The following is an 18,389-nucleotide window of genomic DNA, read 5'->3' as shown; positions in this document are numbered from 1 at the left end:
ACTCCTTGAGCTTCGAACAGTACAGAAAGAGTCTTTGCTGGGGAGGAACAATGCCACAGAGAGATTCTTTTTATCTTTTAAGAAAACCAGACAAAATATTGCCTTGATCTGGATAGGAAGCTACCTGAAAATAGGCGTATCGGAAATCTTTCCTTTTGTCCAGCCTGTTTCCCATATGAGTGACCGTTTCCCAGCGGAAACGCTCGCCAAACGGAGCTCAGACTCTGAGAAGCAGGAAATATAACCCCTTGAAACCTTGTCTCTTAAAATTTTATTTCCAGCATTTTCCAACTGGTTCAAAAGCTAACCAGTGGAAGTAACCCAGCCTTCCTCGCCCACCAGCACCTTGGCCCTCTCTGAAAGGCAGTGGCCAGGCAGAGTAAGACACTGAGCTCAGCAGTAAAACATGCACTGTGCCCCTCCGCACTGCCTAGGTGGGCCATGAGAAATAATGGCATCTCTTGATCTGTTTCAACAGGACAGTTACCCACCCAAAGGTCCCCCCTGGGTGCACTGGTTTCTGAACTCCTTGAAAATAATGCAGAGAAAAGAGGAGATTGCTCAGCTTTTGGGCACCTGGATCACACCTCCAGTGTGAATTGATGCACTAATCCCATGAGAGGTAGGACCAATGCATGAGGTGTGAACTTGCTGTTGTTCTTAATGGAATTTGCACTTCAGCTAACCACAGCAATGCTAAGAGCATTAGAAAAGATGCTGCAGTAAAACATGGCTTGAACATTTAAACAATTATTTTAAGGCTTCACTAAAAGCTGAAATAATATCTCCATATTAACATACACAAAGCTGCAAATAAACTGAAGGTACTGGCAGACGTCTAAATTTCAATATTTAACATTAGGAACAATACTATAACAAATGCCAGAACTGATCAGTGCTCAGAAATGTCAATTTCATCTCTCAAATTAGGAAAAAAAAAAAAAAAAAGAAACTGTCTCCCTCCCTATTAAAACCATTCCTTCCTAGCCAGCAGGAACATGAGAAAGAACCTCTCTCATAAAAAAGCTATTTTTGTATTGACCAGCAAGATATAACAACATTAAGAACACCCAAAACAAGAAGTCCAAGATAGATATAGATGGATAAATCTACCCTTGTGATCTATGTCAGGATATGAAAGAGACTTTAGAAAGAGCCCAGAGCTCCTGTGCAGTCTAAAAGAAAGAGTCAATAGAATTTTGAAATATCTGGCTATTAAGCAACAAAACTGCCACCTCCTCATGAGAAATTTAAACTCCCTTGAACAGTCTTACTTGAAGAAGAGAGGAGAGAAAAGCAACAGTCAGTGACCAGCTCAGGTGCCTGTGCTGACCAGGCAGGCAAGATGGACATCAGGAGTATTCCAGCAGCATTTCAGATGACAAAGAACAAATGTCTTAAATGTCCAGCCTAAAATTAAGCAAAAATGGCAACCTTCTCATAAAAATATGTTGATCTAGGTGCAGATATTCATATGAGTAATCGCTTTCAGATAAACATGAATATCTCAGTCTGATGTCCAGGCTAAAATTACCTAATATATTTTGGCCACCTTAAAATTGAACTGCGAGAGACTACTGCTAATAAAATAAACAACATATAAGTAATTAGCTTTCTCAAAAACACCACAGTCTGAAATGTTGTAAGGGTGCTGCTTTCAAATTTAACACGAGCATTGTGAAGCAGAGAAAATTATGTTACTGGTACGTATTTGACTTTTCACTCAATTAACATGAAAATATTTGTAGACTGACACAAGAAGTCATTTTTTACAGAAAAACAAAAAAATAAACATAAGGATTTATAATTTGGCCATTTCCAAGTATTTCTAGAGTACTTCTCCTTGAAACTTGCAACCACATCTGCTGTGATCACTGCTGTAACTCTAATACAGTGGCTAGATAAAGTTAATTTTGAACTGGTTAACACAACCACAGGCACTTCTTACTTTGCTGTAGTGAGGTCAGAGCTCAGCGTGGGCTCATATTTTCTGTGTTTAATCAGCTCCTAACTTGAGTTTTATAACTTATGTGTGTCTCTACAGCTGCACCAATCCCAAACTGCCCTTTTCCTTACATTTCACAGCAGTTACCAGACTGCAGTAGACAAGTAGACACATAGAACAGAAACATTTCGAACAAAAATCTCCTGTAAATCAAGCCATGGACACAGTCTATAAATATATAATAAGAAAAATGCCTTGCTGCTTTCAAGGTGTATTTTAAAATGAAGTGTGTTTTGCCATCAATCTGAGCAAACTCGTTGGAAAAAGACAGAAATGGACAGATGAATCAAATTCAAAGAGGGAAAATGAAGTGTTAAGAAGGTCATATTTCCTTGGTGACCACTTCTTAATATTTTCATTAACCTGCCTCATACCTTTCAGCTCCACCAAAGGGAAACTAAACAAGCTGTCCATCACATACTAACTTGCAGGACAAGGGTACCTCCTTCCATCCTGGAGCCGGTGTGCTCAGAGAACCCCCTAGGTTTGATGCACCTCTGGCTCCTGCAACCCTTCCTCGACCTCATCTCAGCCCTGGCAGGAGCAAGGTGTAAACTGAGCCCTTACCTGTCAGCCCAAAAATATCTACCAGTATCACTGCAAAACCTCCCTGTGTTTTCCCTAGAGCTCTGTGACACCTGGGGCTGCGTGCTTTGGGTGGATGTTATCCAGGAGCCCACCCACTGTGTTCCTGCACCATCTGCTCTGCCAGCAGAGCCACATTACACTTCCACAAGCCTGGTAAAATCGCCTGTGGTCTTCCTAGGTGCTCAGATGTGACCAGACTGAGGGCTTAAAATAGTCTCAAATAACACTGCAGTAATTTTTCCTGTTTACCATTTTAATTATATACAGCTTCTTTAAAAGTCTGTTACCACCTTTCAGGGCAGTCCTTGCTCCTCTGAACAAATCCTTTAAAATGAAACCCACAAGAAAAACTGGAAACCGTGACGCAGACCATTCCCACAGGACGCTATGGACTGTGAAGGGATGCAGTTGTTTGAACAGCTGAGAAAAATGGAAGCACTTTTTACACAAAATTGTAATTTTGAAAAAAAAAAAAAATAGTAAACCTTCTGCATCAAAAAATTAAGAAGAAATACAATATACAGAATTCAAAACATGACTGGGGGAGAGAAAGGCATTCAGGCTACTGCTCTGAAAACTTCTGTCAATTTAATTCTCTTCAGGACAAGTGGTGAAGGAGTCACTGATTTGATTTCTTTTTTAAGGGAGGAGCACTTAAAAAACCAATATTTTGGCACATTGAGGATTTTACCGGAAAGATTTATCCCTGAGATAACATCTGCAGCATGCAGTTCTAATAAGATTCTCTGTCAGTAAATTACATTTTTAACCTTCAAATGGCAGAGGATGAAAGGTGATAATTATAAGGGCTTAACTAAAGCTTTTTCTCAGATTATATTTTGTAAAGAAAGAATATATGGTCATAAGCCAGCAAAAATAAACCTGTGGTCTGAATTTCAGCGAGGATACTGTCTTTCCTGTGACCACTTTAGTACAGTCTCTAGAAGAACCAAGTCAGAAGCATAATTAGCAAACTTTTCAGAATTTTCTCTGAAGACACCTTGGGTTGTTCCACACTGAACCTGAACCCCAAAAAGATTGCAATTGGGTATTTTCTGCTTCAAAGAACTGCCAAGGTAAAAAATACAAAATACATTTGTTCATTTGTGCCCAGAAAAAAATAAATTATCCGCTTATCATTCTTCTCAGAGATAAAAATATTTCTCAAAATCATCAAACAAGTTATATATCACAATCGATTTTAAACATCTTAGCAGCATGATTGGATGTTTGCCTGCATTCACTGTAATCACAGTATCTTCCTTTTAATATTTCAGGCTTTCAGGCTACTAGATTTAGGGCTTTGCAGAGAAAGAGTCAAAAGAAGTAGAAATAGTAGAATAGAAAATAGAAATCACAAATAACAGCCTTTTTTTGTCAGTCAACAGAAACATCAGAGGTGACATGCAAAGTTAGCCAATGTGAAGTAGCTCAGCATGAATTTTCCAATAATTTGGAAATATGCTGTTTGTCTGGAAAACTACTGAACTTCAAATCTATGAAGCAAAATGTCTCTGTTGACATATCCATTTCAACATATTACAATAAAACCAAAACAAAATCAGAAAGTTCACTTTTACTACAGTTACAGTGTGAAGAAGTAGCAGAGTAAAGTTTTGGTTTGGTTTTTTTAAAGGATTTATTCCTTATGAACCCCTTATATAGGAAATGGAAAGTAAATAATCATTCATTTTGAGATACTCTTATTTCATTATATCTATATCACTCTATTACTTGGAAGAAAAATACGTGCAATGTATATGATGCAAAAATGCCAAAGCTTTGGGAAGCCCTGAATGAAAATGCAACCTTCCTTGGGAAACGTGGTGGTAAACGAGTGTCGGTGCTTCACACAGAAATCATCAAAATATAAGGGAAAATAACAAGCAGTCACAGAGAAAAAACAATAGGTACTAAATTGCAGCTGGACCAAGATACATCACCCACCCTTCACACACAAAGCAGTCTGAGCAGGTGTGACAACTGAGTGCTTGGTGCCCCTCCTGCCCCGGCCATGAGGTCAGAGCCCTGCTCAGATCCAGGGCCCTGAATACACCCTGCACACACCCAGAGCCTCCACCAGCCGCAGCTGCACTGCCAGGGATGTGTCTGCCCTGCCCAGCAGAGCTCCAGGTGCCACTTGGGAGTCTGCACTCCACATTTCCTCCCTCAGGGGCAACGTGACTCAAGGAAAGACCACTGAGCACGAACGTTTTCAGAATCCAAGCAGTGCAACAGAATTGCCCTTCTAAACCAAATCCAAACCTTCTTCCTGTTGCCAACAAACTGGAAAGGTATTTTAGTCTATACCTGTCCACTATGACAGGTCAATGCTGGCGTGACTTTACACGACGTGAGCTCCAACTGGAGCGGCACAAGAAGGACTCAGATGTAGGATGGTGTGCAAGAGCACAGTTTCTAATTAGCTTATGGTACTGGCCAAATGTAAGAAAAGCTTCACAGCTGTTTCTCAGAATTATAGACTACATAAAATGCAAAACACATTTAACCATAAATATTAAAACACTTAAAATATTCCATGCACAAGTCAAATTGAAAGAAAGAATTCCTTCTTCACCAGGAATCTGGGCTTTTACTAATGCTTTCCCTTATTCCATCCAGATGTAAGCCTGTGGCATGTGAGGAGAAGTTATTGAGACATTAACTCAGTAACAAAATTTCTGAGCCTTCTCTGCAGAATAAAAACTGTCTTCAAAGCAGATGAGTAGAAAAAGAAAAATGTTGCCCTGCTGATTAGAGAGGGCCTCCACAGCAATCCCCACTGGCTATACCAGAAGCATTTAGACTTCATCCTTTTAATTACCCTCAGAAACATTTAAATCACAAATGTCCAGTACTGTAATACAGTGAAAAGCAATGCCAAATATTATCTTTGTTAGTCACCAAAATTATTTCATTACTTCATAAAGATCCAAAAGCCTAATTGAATTACTTCATTGAAGTCAGCCATAATTGAATCTTCAGATCATTAGAAAGCCAAAGCAAAACAGGCAGCATTTCAACCCAGTGTGCTGGGGATTCGGGGAAGTTGAAATATGAGAGCAAATGATTAATTATTCAATAAAATACAAGGCAAAATCAGAGGCTTTGTATATTTGTGCAGCACTATATTGCTGGTGCTGTCAAAGTGCCTTCAATTCTAGGTTCAGAACATTTCATGAAACTTGGTAAATAATTTATTGGCCTAATGATCCCCCCTTCAGCAATCTGAGAGAAATAACAGAAGCACCTTTCTGGCCAAGTTCATCCTCTCTGGAAATGTTTTGAAATTTGTTGCAATAAATGACTGGCATTCTCATCCTCCTGTGCAGAGAGAGTTTTTTTGCCATTGCTCTCAATTACTAAATTACTCCAAAAGAATTAAATGGGATTAAACAGTTGGATATTTTGTGGTATCAAATAAATCATCAAGGAGGATTAGGGAACTTCTTTCCCATCCCACTGAATTTCTATTCTCAGTAATAAAGCAAGATCTGATCTAGAGTTACATCACAGACCAGCAGTCACAGAAAATAACATTACCAGTGTTTTCATGATGATTCATATCTCTAATTTTCACTTTCTCTTGACAGCCCTCCTGTGCCACAAACAGCATTAATGTCACGCTAGAAGAAAACCACAGACCTTAAGTGTCATTTCTGAGAAAGGAGTTTGTAAAATTCATTATCTGTTATTTCCCAGGCTAAGCCATTTTAAAAGATGTTTCTGCAGGAGGGCAACAAAGTCAATAGACATCACTGCTCCTTCAGCATTGCTCAGAATAACAAATCACACAAAGAGCAAAATTAAAACATATTTGATCATAAAAACAAAACCTAAAATATTCCATATTGACAGTTCTGTTTTAGGAAAAAATCTTTGCATACCATCTTTCCCATGCAGTCTTGAGTCATGAAAAATGCAAAATGCTAAACTTAGGGTAGAAAGCTAAAATTAATTCGAGTAGTTGAAGAGTTCTGCTCTCTAACTTTGTTTCAGCAGCAAATGAAATCGGCTTTGAGACACTTTTTTTCATTCCCTCCCTATGTGAAGAACAATTTGCTCATTAACTCCCTCTGAAGCTGAGGAACAGCTCCAAAAGCAGAGGCCAGTACTCGGCTGCATTCCCACAGCTGCTTGTGCTGGAATAACGCGCTGCCATTAACATCAGAACGACCCCGTTCCCTGGAGCCAAGGGCTGCTCCACACACAGCCTGCAGGAACAGCACATGCAGAAAGAGCTGGCTATTTATATATTTTGCATCTGCTTTAATTACACTATCACTACAGCACACAACAGCAGCACGCTTTGTGAAGCAGTGACAAATTTTACGGTAATTGAAAAGCCCAATTAGCAGTTCTCACACCACAGGCAGATTTTGTTTGATTCAGAAACAGTAAAAGAAAGAAAATATTAGAAGAAAAAAGGGCTCAAAGGTATTTGAAGTTCCAGAGGAATTCAAGTCTGTAATTATATTTAAGTAAGTATATTTAAGACTTTTGAAATCTCTTCTCTGCAACAAGGGCTCTGACTTGGGAACGTGCTTCTTGAACACATTCTCCGGAATTCTTTCCCTCATTGACATAACTGGTTTATGGTTTGTCTGGAGAAGAATTTTATCCCATAGGAACCATCAAGAGCTGAGAGAAAATGCAACTTTTTCTTAGCAAGCTGCATGCCATCCTAAAATATTTCTGAATAGGAATACGATCAGCAGCAGCACTTGGCAAAAATAACACTCGAGTGAGTGTTGCCAATTAACTCCAGTTAGGAAAATCCCTGGGTTTTATGGATGTCATATTATGTTAAAAAATATCCACAAAAAGTTCACAGGGAGTGTGAGCTGGTCTTGAAACCATGACAGCAAGGTGCCAGAGCAACAGAGCAATGAAGAGCCCCCAGAAACAGAGTACTGGAAATACGTATTTCATTGATAAATAACTGTTCAAATTGATTCAAGCCAAAACTCTAACTGAGTATAAGGTTAAATAATAACTTCATGGTAGCACATAGGATGAAAATAGGATCTTAAGTTGGCTTAGACAATTATAAATCTCAAAATTACACTCCTAGGGAAATTTGTGTATGCAAATGATAGTATAATGAACTCGACCCAGACCACCACAAACATATTGGGAATTTTGTTATACAAGTCTGAGTGACCAAATCACCTGTTCCTGTATCATTCTTTGTTGTCTTTCTGTATAAATGGCTGTGCTTGCACCCTGAAATGAGAGATGCCTGGCACCCCACTCTTCAGAATGAAAACAAAACCAGACAGCTCAGCTCAGTGTGCTGATTGGTTCTTGCAGTTAAAGAACCCTGCTCGAGGACAGCCACACCACACATTGTTTCCCTGTGGTGCTTTACACACCTTTCACCCCTAAAGTATCTTCTGCCCAAGGTGATTCGACTCATTTCCCATCAAGATACATCACCAGCTGGATCAGAGGTACAGCCCTGTTTCCAGAGAGGTTCAGGGAGGTGCACAGCTATGCCAGCAATGAAACCTTGCTGTTTGATAGGAGAGACAGACTCCAAGTATGAAGTAAAGCAAGTCCAACTGCAACCTTTGGAGGAATTTTGAATTTTCTAGCTCAAAATTGTCCCTGGTGTAAAAAGGACTCACTTCACTTTTTACCTAGACTACCCAAAGCTCTTAAGTTAATGAATTCTATCTTCATAAGAAATCAATAGGAAAACAGTTTCTATAATTCTATTTCTTCAGCCCCTGCCACACAGCTGATATGACTCACGATCCTCAAAGCAGTTTCAGCTCTCAGAGATATACATTCGTGCCTGCCTCGTTCAATTTGCCACGGCGCTGTTCTGCTGAGATACAGACACCTGCTTTACAGCTCTGAGAGAAACAAACTGCATGACAGCAATTAAGGTAAAACTTTGCTTTGGCATGAAGTCTGGAAAACTGCTATTGCCTCAGTCTGTCATGCTCTCTGAAGAAAGGGTGAGGTGTTAGCAAATTTTAATGACTGCTGTTAAGGAGAAATGAGGGACATTCAGAGAATTATACTTGCAGATTAAAATTTGGTAACCTAAAACTTCTGTGGAGTTCTACTCCCAAAGTCTCAAAGCTGGAAATGAATCCACTGAGCTACAATTTATGATGATTGCCAGGAACGCTTTCCAAGGATCTTGCACATGCCACTTGTTACTGGATTTAATTTTACTAGATTGGATGAAAACTATTCTTTTGATTGGAAAATACTCTAAAGTTCTTTCCTTTCTATTTTTTTTTTCTAATTTCTATCCTTTCTAACAGAGAAAGTTAGAAATGAAAGCTTGACCTTTGGCTCAATGCCTGCTTAGAAAGCGTAGTTCCATAATTTCTGTCTGCATCCCCATTGAAACCACCTGAAAAATTCCCTGTGGCATCCCTTGTGTCAGTATCCAGCAGAGCTGAGTTGGCTCTGGGGTGGATCACATTCCCCATAATCATTCATCTATCAGAGAAGATGCAGCTGTCTCTGCTTAGCCTGGATCTATCTTTCCCTCCATGCCCACAGGCAGTGCCCAAAATGACTGCACTTGCTTTCTCTTGGCCAGCCTGATTGCATAAACAGAAAGAAATCCCGTTACAAACATTATTGTGGGAAAAACTGCAACAAAAACAAACAAAGCCCCAAAACTTCGAAAGGTCAATGTAAGTAGTGGAGTAGCAGTAACAGTGACAAAAACAGGTCATTCTAAACAGATGTGGTGGAGCCCACACAGTAATATCACCCCACATCTCACATCACTCCACAATCAGGCTGTGCAGGCTGATATAGTCAAGCTAGAGCAAAATAATACGGATGTATTTCCCTTCAATCATGTTTACTTGGGTTAAATTCATATCAAGCAGCAAAAAAAACCCTCTTAAAACAAAGGAAAGAAAGCTTCACGTAGAATTTTACATCACCTCAGCTAGCACCAAGGTAATCCCACGTACAAGAGTATGCATGTGGACAAACATACAAATTAGTGAATTTCTCTAACATTCTCACCTAGAAAATGTGGTTTGGGGAGAATAATGCAAGCCAAGAGCTTTTACTGATTAGTAAGTCCTCATCACTGACCTCATTACTAAAAAAACCTAAAAATCAGATTTTTAATATCCTATATTTTGTACACAAGAAAAGCAAAAAAAAAAAAAAAAAAAAAAAAAAAAAAAAAAAAAAAAAAAAAAAAAAAAATAGCAAGATCAAAATAAAACAAACAGGCAAAACCCTAAAAGTAGTCCCATTGTTCTGCATGACTATCTCAAGATTACTGTCTAACCACAGATTTCCAAACCTTGGTCAATCTTCTTAATTCAAGGACCAAAATAAAACCAAAAAACCCCAGCAGTTTAAAATATGAAGTATGAACAGAAAAAATATCACATCAGAGGAAAAAATACCATGAAAAGCTTTATCACACACTTGCCATCGCTTGTTATTTTTTGCCATCTTTGGTCTTCACTACAAATTGCCATCACCTTTGCATATTTTACGAAAAGTATCTGGTGATCAAAGGAGGGAAAAAAACCACCAACCTTGCGATCCCTCCCTTCAAAACACACTCCATCCTTTTCAGGCTTGCCTTGGTGGACCTGCTAGTTTGTTATTCCCTAATTCTGACAAAACATCCTTGATAGATGTGACAAGGTATGTCAGCTTTGTATATTTAATATTTCGTACTCTAAGGACTCCAGTTACTCTGCACATCTCTTTCCAAAAGGCAACATGATTATTCTGACATTGGAACAGGCAGGACAAAAGACCAGTTTCCCCTAAAAACAACAGTGCTCTTTGTGCCTGCTGGATTCAGCAACGTTTAGCAGTTCACACAGCCAGCCTGGTGACACTGCCCTGGTTACAGTGATATAGGTTGTGTCTCCAGAGAGCCTCAAATTTAGTCAGCAGAGCAGGTAAATCTGATTTAATAATTAGCTTTTACATTAAAACAGTAACAAAAATCAAAGCCCAGCAGGATGGATATGCCTTGACTGGTTTTCTCCCCCAAAAGAAAACTATCCTGCAGCATTTTGAGATTTCCTGCATATGCTAATAATCCGTCCCTCAAGACAGACACTTTTATTTGCCCTTAATAAGTAACTTAATATGGGGATTAAAACTGCCTGCTAAGCACACTGTGGACATCTATCAAACACATTTCTGTATACCTGATTCCTAAGTTGGGAGATTTGTATGAGCCCTGAAATTAAGCCTTTATGAAACATAACAGAAAATCAGTGGACAGGGATCTTGTGGCATCATGCTGGTTTACTTTAACAGGATGTAACCGTAAATGAAAGACATCTCCTGGTACACAAAATTAGAGTCACAGAAGTCTGTAACTTGCTAACTTACAGGGAGTTGTCCTCACTTTTCCATGATAAAAGGAATTTGATAAATGTTAAATTGCTGGGACAAGTTTCAGTTCTGGAATATAAGAGCACAAGAAACTGAAAAAGGGAAGCATCATCTTGTTTTCTCTGGAACTGTTTGTGTTATAAAAGCAGCAGCACAAGGTATTCCAAACAACAGAGAACATATTCCACGTCAGGGATGTGAAAGAAGGTGTGTGGGAACGAGCCTTGCTCTCAGTTCAGAAGCAGCCATCACTTTGGGAAAGCTAAAGTAGACTTCCTGTCCTTTCCCAATTGTGTATTCTTGAGAGCATCATTCTTTACTGAAGTATTTACTGAGAAACTGAACAGCAATTCCTTGTGCTTAGACTTAAGGAAAAGGTGATTTGATGGCAACCAAATACCAACATTTTGGTTCAGAATCAGGAGGGTTCACAATACACCCAGGAGGCTTCTTGCTATACTTATTTTCATCACAGCAGACTGAGGCTACAGCTCTCTGTCCTGTGTACTTATTTCATGGACTTTGGTCTTTGTGCAGTACACATTTTGGGGAGCAGACTATCACATCTAAAAGCCGTTTCCAGAAGTGACCTTGGCATTGGATAATTTTTTCAGACCAACAGTAGAGCTCAATGTAAATAATGCCCCTGCTTGCTGGAGGTCAGCTCACTTCATTCAAGTGCTCCAGTCCAGGCTCAGACAAGACACTGCCTCAAATTAAATAGCCAAGTGATTTGTTCATCCTGTTTTACCAGAAACGAATTACTGTGCATTTTCACTTCAATAGAGTGACAGGAACAGACAATTGGGGTTACAGCTTTATTGGCTGGCCTAAGGTCTTGCAGAGTGAATATTTACCAACAGCCTTTACTTAGTTTTGTTGAAATAAATACGAACAAGTGAGGAAATTCACACTGGCAATTAGCCCACTTGACAACACTTCTTAAACAGTATTAAAGCATTGCTTTCAAGAATGGCATAATCAAGTGAAGTTCCTGGAAAAAAAAAATAAATAAAAGCCTTTTGCTGACCTTCACCAGACCTTGGCTGCAGAAGAATGCATGGCCATGAACATTAAGTTCTCTGAGAAATGTGAATCTAGATGTTGCAAGGATACAGAACTTAGGGTTCTTCAGGAATTTCAGTTAGGGAGACAAAATCATAGCACAAGAATTTTCCAAAAATATTTGAGAATTAAACAATATTTTTATTCAAAATGTGTAGCACAAACACAAGACAGAAAAATTGGCTTTAATCCCACTCTATATCCAAAAGGATTTGACCTTAAATCCCTGAGAAGAGTGTCCTAGCTGCAGTAGAGTTCAAGCTGAGCAGCCAGAGCCTCCCTGATGATACACTCCAGTGTTTATAAAATACATTTACTCACACTTCTTTTTTTTTTTTTTTTTTAATTTCTCCTCTCATTGCAGCTACTGAAATTCAGTTGTTTTATAACCCAGATGGACATCCAAACCATTACTTACCAACAGTGTGACAGGAAGATCTTAAATTCAGTGTGACCAGAAATAAACAATTGCCAGTTGTTTGTGATCAAAAATGTAGAAATAAAACACCCAGAATTTCTGTGTTAGATCCAGCAATGAGTGAGGAGCATGTGCAGGTCCTCCATGAGACCTAAGCAATCACACTGATTTAAAAGATGCTCCCTCACAAAGCAGATGATTGTTTCAACAGGACTTGGTAATTTCTATAGTGATAGAGGCTTGACATTGGGAGGCACTGGCTGCTGGCAAATGGAAGCAATGTTCTCTAAAGTATCTTTTAAAATCTTCTCCCTTGACTTTTGACTTCCAAATGATGTGTTACACTCCCTCACTGCTCTGCTAGTATTTGATTAGCTTTTGGGAAATGCCAGCCTATTTCTGCTTCAATGGCTTTGTCTAAAGCCTTGAATTATCTTTCCTAGTTCTCTCAATAAGCTATTTCCTACCTAATGTGGTTTATTAATCTGCTGCATTACTGGCAAAGCAAACAGAATATTAAGTGGGATATTACAGCAGCATCTGGCAGTATGAAATATCTGGGAAATAGTTGAAATTGTTCTGAACCATAATATCTTTTCCTCAGCTGTTTTACTGGAGAATTCAAAAAAACTTGATCTCTGAAAAAAACCTCACAATATCTTAAGGACTGGAATGTGTACCATGATTTTCTAGTGGCTTGGCTATTAGCTTAGTCCCTTTATTTTTGCTCCAAAATGCAAATGGGGTGGAAGTGGTTCTAAGTTTTATGGCTAAAATATTTCTTTAGGAAATTTTTTACTAAGCTATGTCCCTGTGGTCAGAGAAGTCTGCTGGAGAAATTATGCAAGGAAGTCTAGTCTTGGGGCATAAAATAATGCTGTTTGCTTAGAGAAATGCCAGTCTCATAAAAACCAAGTCTTTCTGACAGAAACACAGTGAAGGATTTCAGTTATTGATGTATTTACTTATTCTATCTCTGCCAACTGGTGCAACTCCACACCAGTGCAAATTCATGAAACACTTCCTGACACCATGCAGTTCCTCCTGGCCACTCAGGTCACCGCAACACATGACCCATGATCATAGGGATTTATAAGAGCAATAAAATGTTAGAGGAATACTGAGAAATAAACTCCACACAAACAACCCATGCAGGAATCAACAATACATTTTTTTGGGAGTCAGCCTGTGACAGTGGTCTGCACTTGTCTGTCTTCAGCTGACACATATCAGCATTAAGATTTGGAGAAGTTTCACTCTTTAGGTTGTTCCTTCAGCAAATCTCTAACAAACCAACGGTAATTACATGAGAGTAGTATAGCATACGAATTTCCTGTGAGATACCAAATGTTTCCATGAAGCAGTTAAAACAAAAGATGCTTTCATCCTACCTTAGCAACGTGAGTCTGTCCCCTCCTGCATCTTCTGTGTTGCTTGCCTGTGTAGAGAGGAGAAACAGAATGTAGGAGGCTAGACTTCAATTCCAGACCAGTTTGGGCACTGCTCACTTGTGCTTTCTTAGCTATTTTGGGGAAGGTAAACAGCACTTCTGGCGCTTCTAAGCATTTGCAATGTTCTTACAGTCAAGACCTCAGCCCTGGTAAAGGAGCTTGACACATTAACGGAATCCTAATAAAATACATATCAGAGGTCATTCAGGAATCAAAGTCATCCCCAAAGTTCTGATGCCATCCTGGCCCACAGGTCACTGCAAGAGGACAAATGGTCTTGCAGTGACTGCAAGGTCAGAATGGGCTCAAAATGTTGCTGAAAGGTCAGAGGTCATCCAGAACTCAAAGGTCACCCATGTGGTCAGAGGTAACAGAAAAGGTCAAGTGGTCACTTACAGGCATCTAAAAGGACAGAGGTCATCAAAAATGTCACACATTCCATATATTAAATTCCCCTCTGCTCAGGGTACCCACAATATAGGAGCTGTGATAACCCTGCAATCAGTAAATATTATGGCAAATGGAAGATACAAATATAAAACTGCAAGAGCTCATAGTTGAATACAGGAGACATCTGAAGAAACACCAATATAGCCAAATCGGAAAGATTTAAAAAGTCTTTCCCCAAACCAACTGGAGATTTTGTCGTTGAAGATTAAGCTACATTTTCCCTTTTGAAGGACCTCAGTAGATAATAGAGTTTTGAATCAGATCTTGTGTTATCTGGACCCCAGAGAGTTAACCACGTAGAATGGAAACTGGAAAATCTGTTCTAGTTTTGATACCCTTTTCATCCTTTTGTTCCTTGTGACTTTTTTTCCTGCCTCTACTAGAAAAATAGAATTCTAAATATTCACCAGGTTGCAATACAGACACAAAAGTGTTACTGCAATTACATCTGTCATGTGGTTATCTCGTAGCAGTGAAAAAGCTTTACCCAGTCAGAGCTGCCTAGGAGGAGCGTATTGTGCACAAAAAGTGGTCAAGTAAGCTTAGAATAATTATCATGGAAATGCAGAACTTCTGATTTAGTCCCACATCAGGGAAACACTCGTGCTTAATTCCTAGAGCTTTGGTATACTAAGCAGGCTGGCACTGAACTGCCTTGTTAAATAAAGCAAGACCCAAATCTTACACACACACACAAAGAACTTGGTGCCTGCCAAGAGGAATCTCATGCATGGTGCTGAGCTACAGAATTTCCGTTCACTTACAAGCCTAACACTGATTATGCTCAGCTGAAAAGAAAGATAATGAGCTCAAGAGCCCTCAGGTCAATGGCTGGCACGTGAGAATGCCCACCTGGAACCCCAAGTCTCTTCATTTTCTTTCTTTGCTCTCCTGCCTTAATGCACATGCAGGAATCCCAGGTTCACTTTAAATTTCCTGACTATTAATAAGAGATTGCAAATTTTTAATCCTGTTACCCAAAAGTACTACTTCTCACTTTCCAGCACCACAGTGTGCTGGTTTTACCAGCTAATACAACTGTCTGAGCACTGCAGACACTCTGGAGCAAGGAAAACTCCTCCTCAGGAAGCCCTGAGGGCTCTTCTATCTTGGGTTATTCTAAAATCATGAAGCCAGGAATGTCCCCTGCAAACTCCAGTGAGTGAGTGCATTTCATCCCACCCCATCCAGCTGCCTTATTTTATTCTGGACTTGCTCCAACGTTTTGTTAAATATCTGGGGCTTTATCCTAGGCCTCCCCTCTCCCATGCCGTGGCTGCAGTTCCCCTAGGTTAAAGAGTCAGCATTATTTTTGTTCAAATTCTCTCCAGAAAGATCAGCTTTTAATTATTGCATGGTCTTCACAGGAACATTTTCAACAAGAGGCACTAGAAGTGTTTTCTTCCTGAACATTACAATACTAACAAATAAACTCTCTGTGGAAGTGGTACAGCTGTGAGCGCACAGCGCACATTGCGTCATTGCTTCTGTCACTGCTCCCTAAACACACATCACTGGTTTTTAATCTCACATGGATTTCCCCATAAAAACTGACATTTCTCCAGGGATCTTCATAGTTAGTTAGCGTAAGAAATTGCTGTAATTAACAACTCACTCAAAATTTAAAAATACATCTCTTGCAGCCAAGGAATCTGGAGCCATAGGGAAAAGGAAAAAAAAAAACCAAACAAAAAAAAAAAAAAAAAAAAAAAAAAAAAAAAACAAAACAAAAAAAAAACAAACTGCAAAATAAACACTTTGTATTTGAAAAGGCAAAAGAATACAGTGACTTTTTTTCCCCTTTCTATTTTAAAGTTAGGCTTTGCGTCTAAATTTTTTTACTTCTTTCACTAATAGTTAATCCACTGCAGAATGGTTCACAAAGCCTGTCATATTTAACCAGACTGCTCTTTGAATAGAGGGTAAAATGCACTGAAGAAAAACCATTTGTTTCACAGTACTCCTCTAAGTGAAAAACTGCAATGCAAAAAGATAGTTTCAATCTGCACAGTGCATTGAGGGCACTTTTTTTACAGCATCTACTTGTACAAAAACACCAGCTTGTAGCCCCAAAATCATGCTCTTCAGTGGCAAGAGTGTTTAAAGATAAGCAAGTACTTTAAAATAATGCACGTCCTTATAACCCAAAATTTTCCCCATGGTGTTTTGGACATAACACCTTAAGTTTGTTCTGCTAAACTTTGCTATGGCAAATATTTTTCTGGCTTCCTATAAAAGAAAATAATTATAAAAGCACTGTTGGGAGAGAAGAAATAACACCAAGCCTCAAAGAAAGGCTGCACATATTTCTGAATATAGTATCCCAAAATTCATAGCAAAATGAACTGATGTGAGTACACCCATGCGATAATTTATTTAAACATAACCTTTGAGAGATCACATGCTACAGACAGAAAACAATGGACTTCTTACATGCATCATAAAGTCACCCTAGGACACAGGTACAGCAAATCTGAGTCAATATCTGACATTTCTTTCTCAGCTACTCTGCACCTATCTTGGCACTTCCTTGAACCAGGAGCTGGAATTTGCGTTACAAAGAGGAACAGAGCTCAACAATACAGGTATTAATTTTATTAATTCATCTTCTCTAAGTATGTAACATACAAGAATCCCTAAAAACTTCAGTTCCACTTTTTAAAATTGGGATTATATTGCAGTACCCAGTAGCACTTGTACCGATTTAGCTTTATTATGCTCTTTGAAAGTTATTATTATGTCTGATAGTCATTTAATAATCTGAGGTCGTGTAACATCAAGAAGGTACTAAATAAATTTACAACGGTAATAAATATCTTGCTAATGAACAAGCAAGAAGTTTGAGCTGAATTGTTTTAGCATGAAAGGAAGTGATGCATATCTTACACATGTAACCTATACTTTTACTACTCAACTGAAATATTTTATCTCCATTTTAAGCAGGATGAAAATTTTGTGTGCCATTTGCTGTAGAGAGCTCAACTTCAAAACAGAACCTAGGAGATTTGAAACAGAGATATTAATGATTTTACCCTTAAGGAATATATTTTATGTTGAAAAACATAATTTTAGCAAAGAAAAACCCTGTGATAGAAACCCTAATTCATACAAACATATCTTGAAATGGATAATATTTAAGTATTCATTATAACAAGTAGTTAAGTCCTTAATCCCAAAATTTATGAATGGATCTTTTGTACAGAATATTACAAATTAGTAGAGGCAGAAACATTTGTTTTTGACTGGGCCTTCTCTCTCATTCTATGGCAAGAACATATTAGTCCAGCTTTTCTAGAACAGAAATTACTGGCAGCCTAAGGTTACCTCAGTTGACAAAAATTTAATGACATATTGTTTTGTGGACAGTTTGTAAAAACCCTCATATGCTTAAATATTTATTCTTTTAACAGAAACGACTTCTTTTAACTTGAAAAACTTCACTCAGAGAGCTGATAAAAACCAGGCAATCGCCCACTGTGTTATCAACTCTTGAAACTGAAACGACTGTGAACTCAGCATTTCTCTACACTGAGCTGGGTAATAGAAACTCCTAAAAAAAGGCTTTCCAATTACCCTGATTAAATGTGTCTATAGTAACTCTTCAATTTGTCACTTGTTCTGTTTGCTGCCTATTAAAATGTCAGTTTAGATATGTTACACTACTGCTCTGGTTCCTCCCTCCCTGCCCCAACTCAGACCTGCCACACAGAGCCCTGCAATGCCACTTCACTCTGGTGCTCAGATAGCACCTTCAGAGGGTTTGCTTTGCCCAATAAAAATAAATCAGTTGTATCATCCCAGCACCTCCAGCTCTTCACAGACTTCTAATGAGCAGCTTTCAAGTGCCTGCTGCACAACAGCTTGAAAACAAAACCCGTGCAGAGTGGAAGTTCTTGTCCTGTTCATTTACTGTTCGAGCCAGCCTCAAAGTCAGCTTTCCACCTCCCTCAAATTTCAGCAGACACATGGCCTCAGAGCACACAATTTCTTGGCACACTGCCTGCTGGACAGACAAACATTTTGAAGACGCAGGAGTTCTAACCCTTCTCTTTCAGTC

The 18,389-nt window shown here is 38.9% G+C and overlaps 1 protein-coding gene across 3 annotated transcripts in view; it reads right to left on the bottom strand.

The window, feature by feature from the left end:
* The window catches only part of FAM13C (family with sequence similarity 13 member C), a 118,285-nt gene that overhangs the window by 71,334 nt on the left and 28,562 nt on the right, over positions 1-18,389 (bottom strand). For all 3 annotated transcript variants that reach the window (XM_040070776.2, XM_040070777.2, XM_040070775.2), the window contains exon 6: positions 13,823-13,869. In XM_040070776.2, coding sequence (XP_039926710.1) covers positions 13,823-13,869 — 47 coding nt within the window. The remainder of the gene's footprint in view (positions 1-13,822; positions 13,870-18,389) is intronic.

This window comes from Hirundo rustica, chromosome 8 (assembly GCF_015227805.2).
Source record: "Hirundo rustica isolate bHirRus1 chromosome 8, bHirRus1.pri.v3, whole genome shotgun sequence".
NCBI classification, from domain to species: Eukaryota; Metazoa; Chordata; class Aves; order Passeriformes; family Hirundinidae; genus Hirundo; species Hirundo rustica.
The sequence above is the reverse complement of the archived record's forward strand: the minus strand, read 5'-3'. Positions and strand labels throughout refer to the sequence as shown.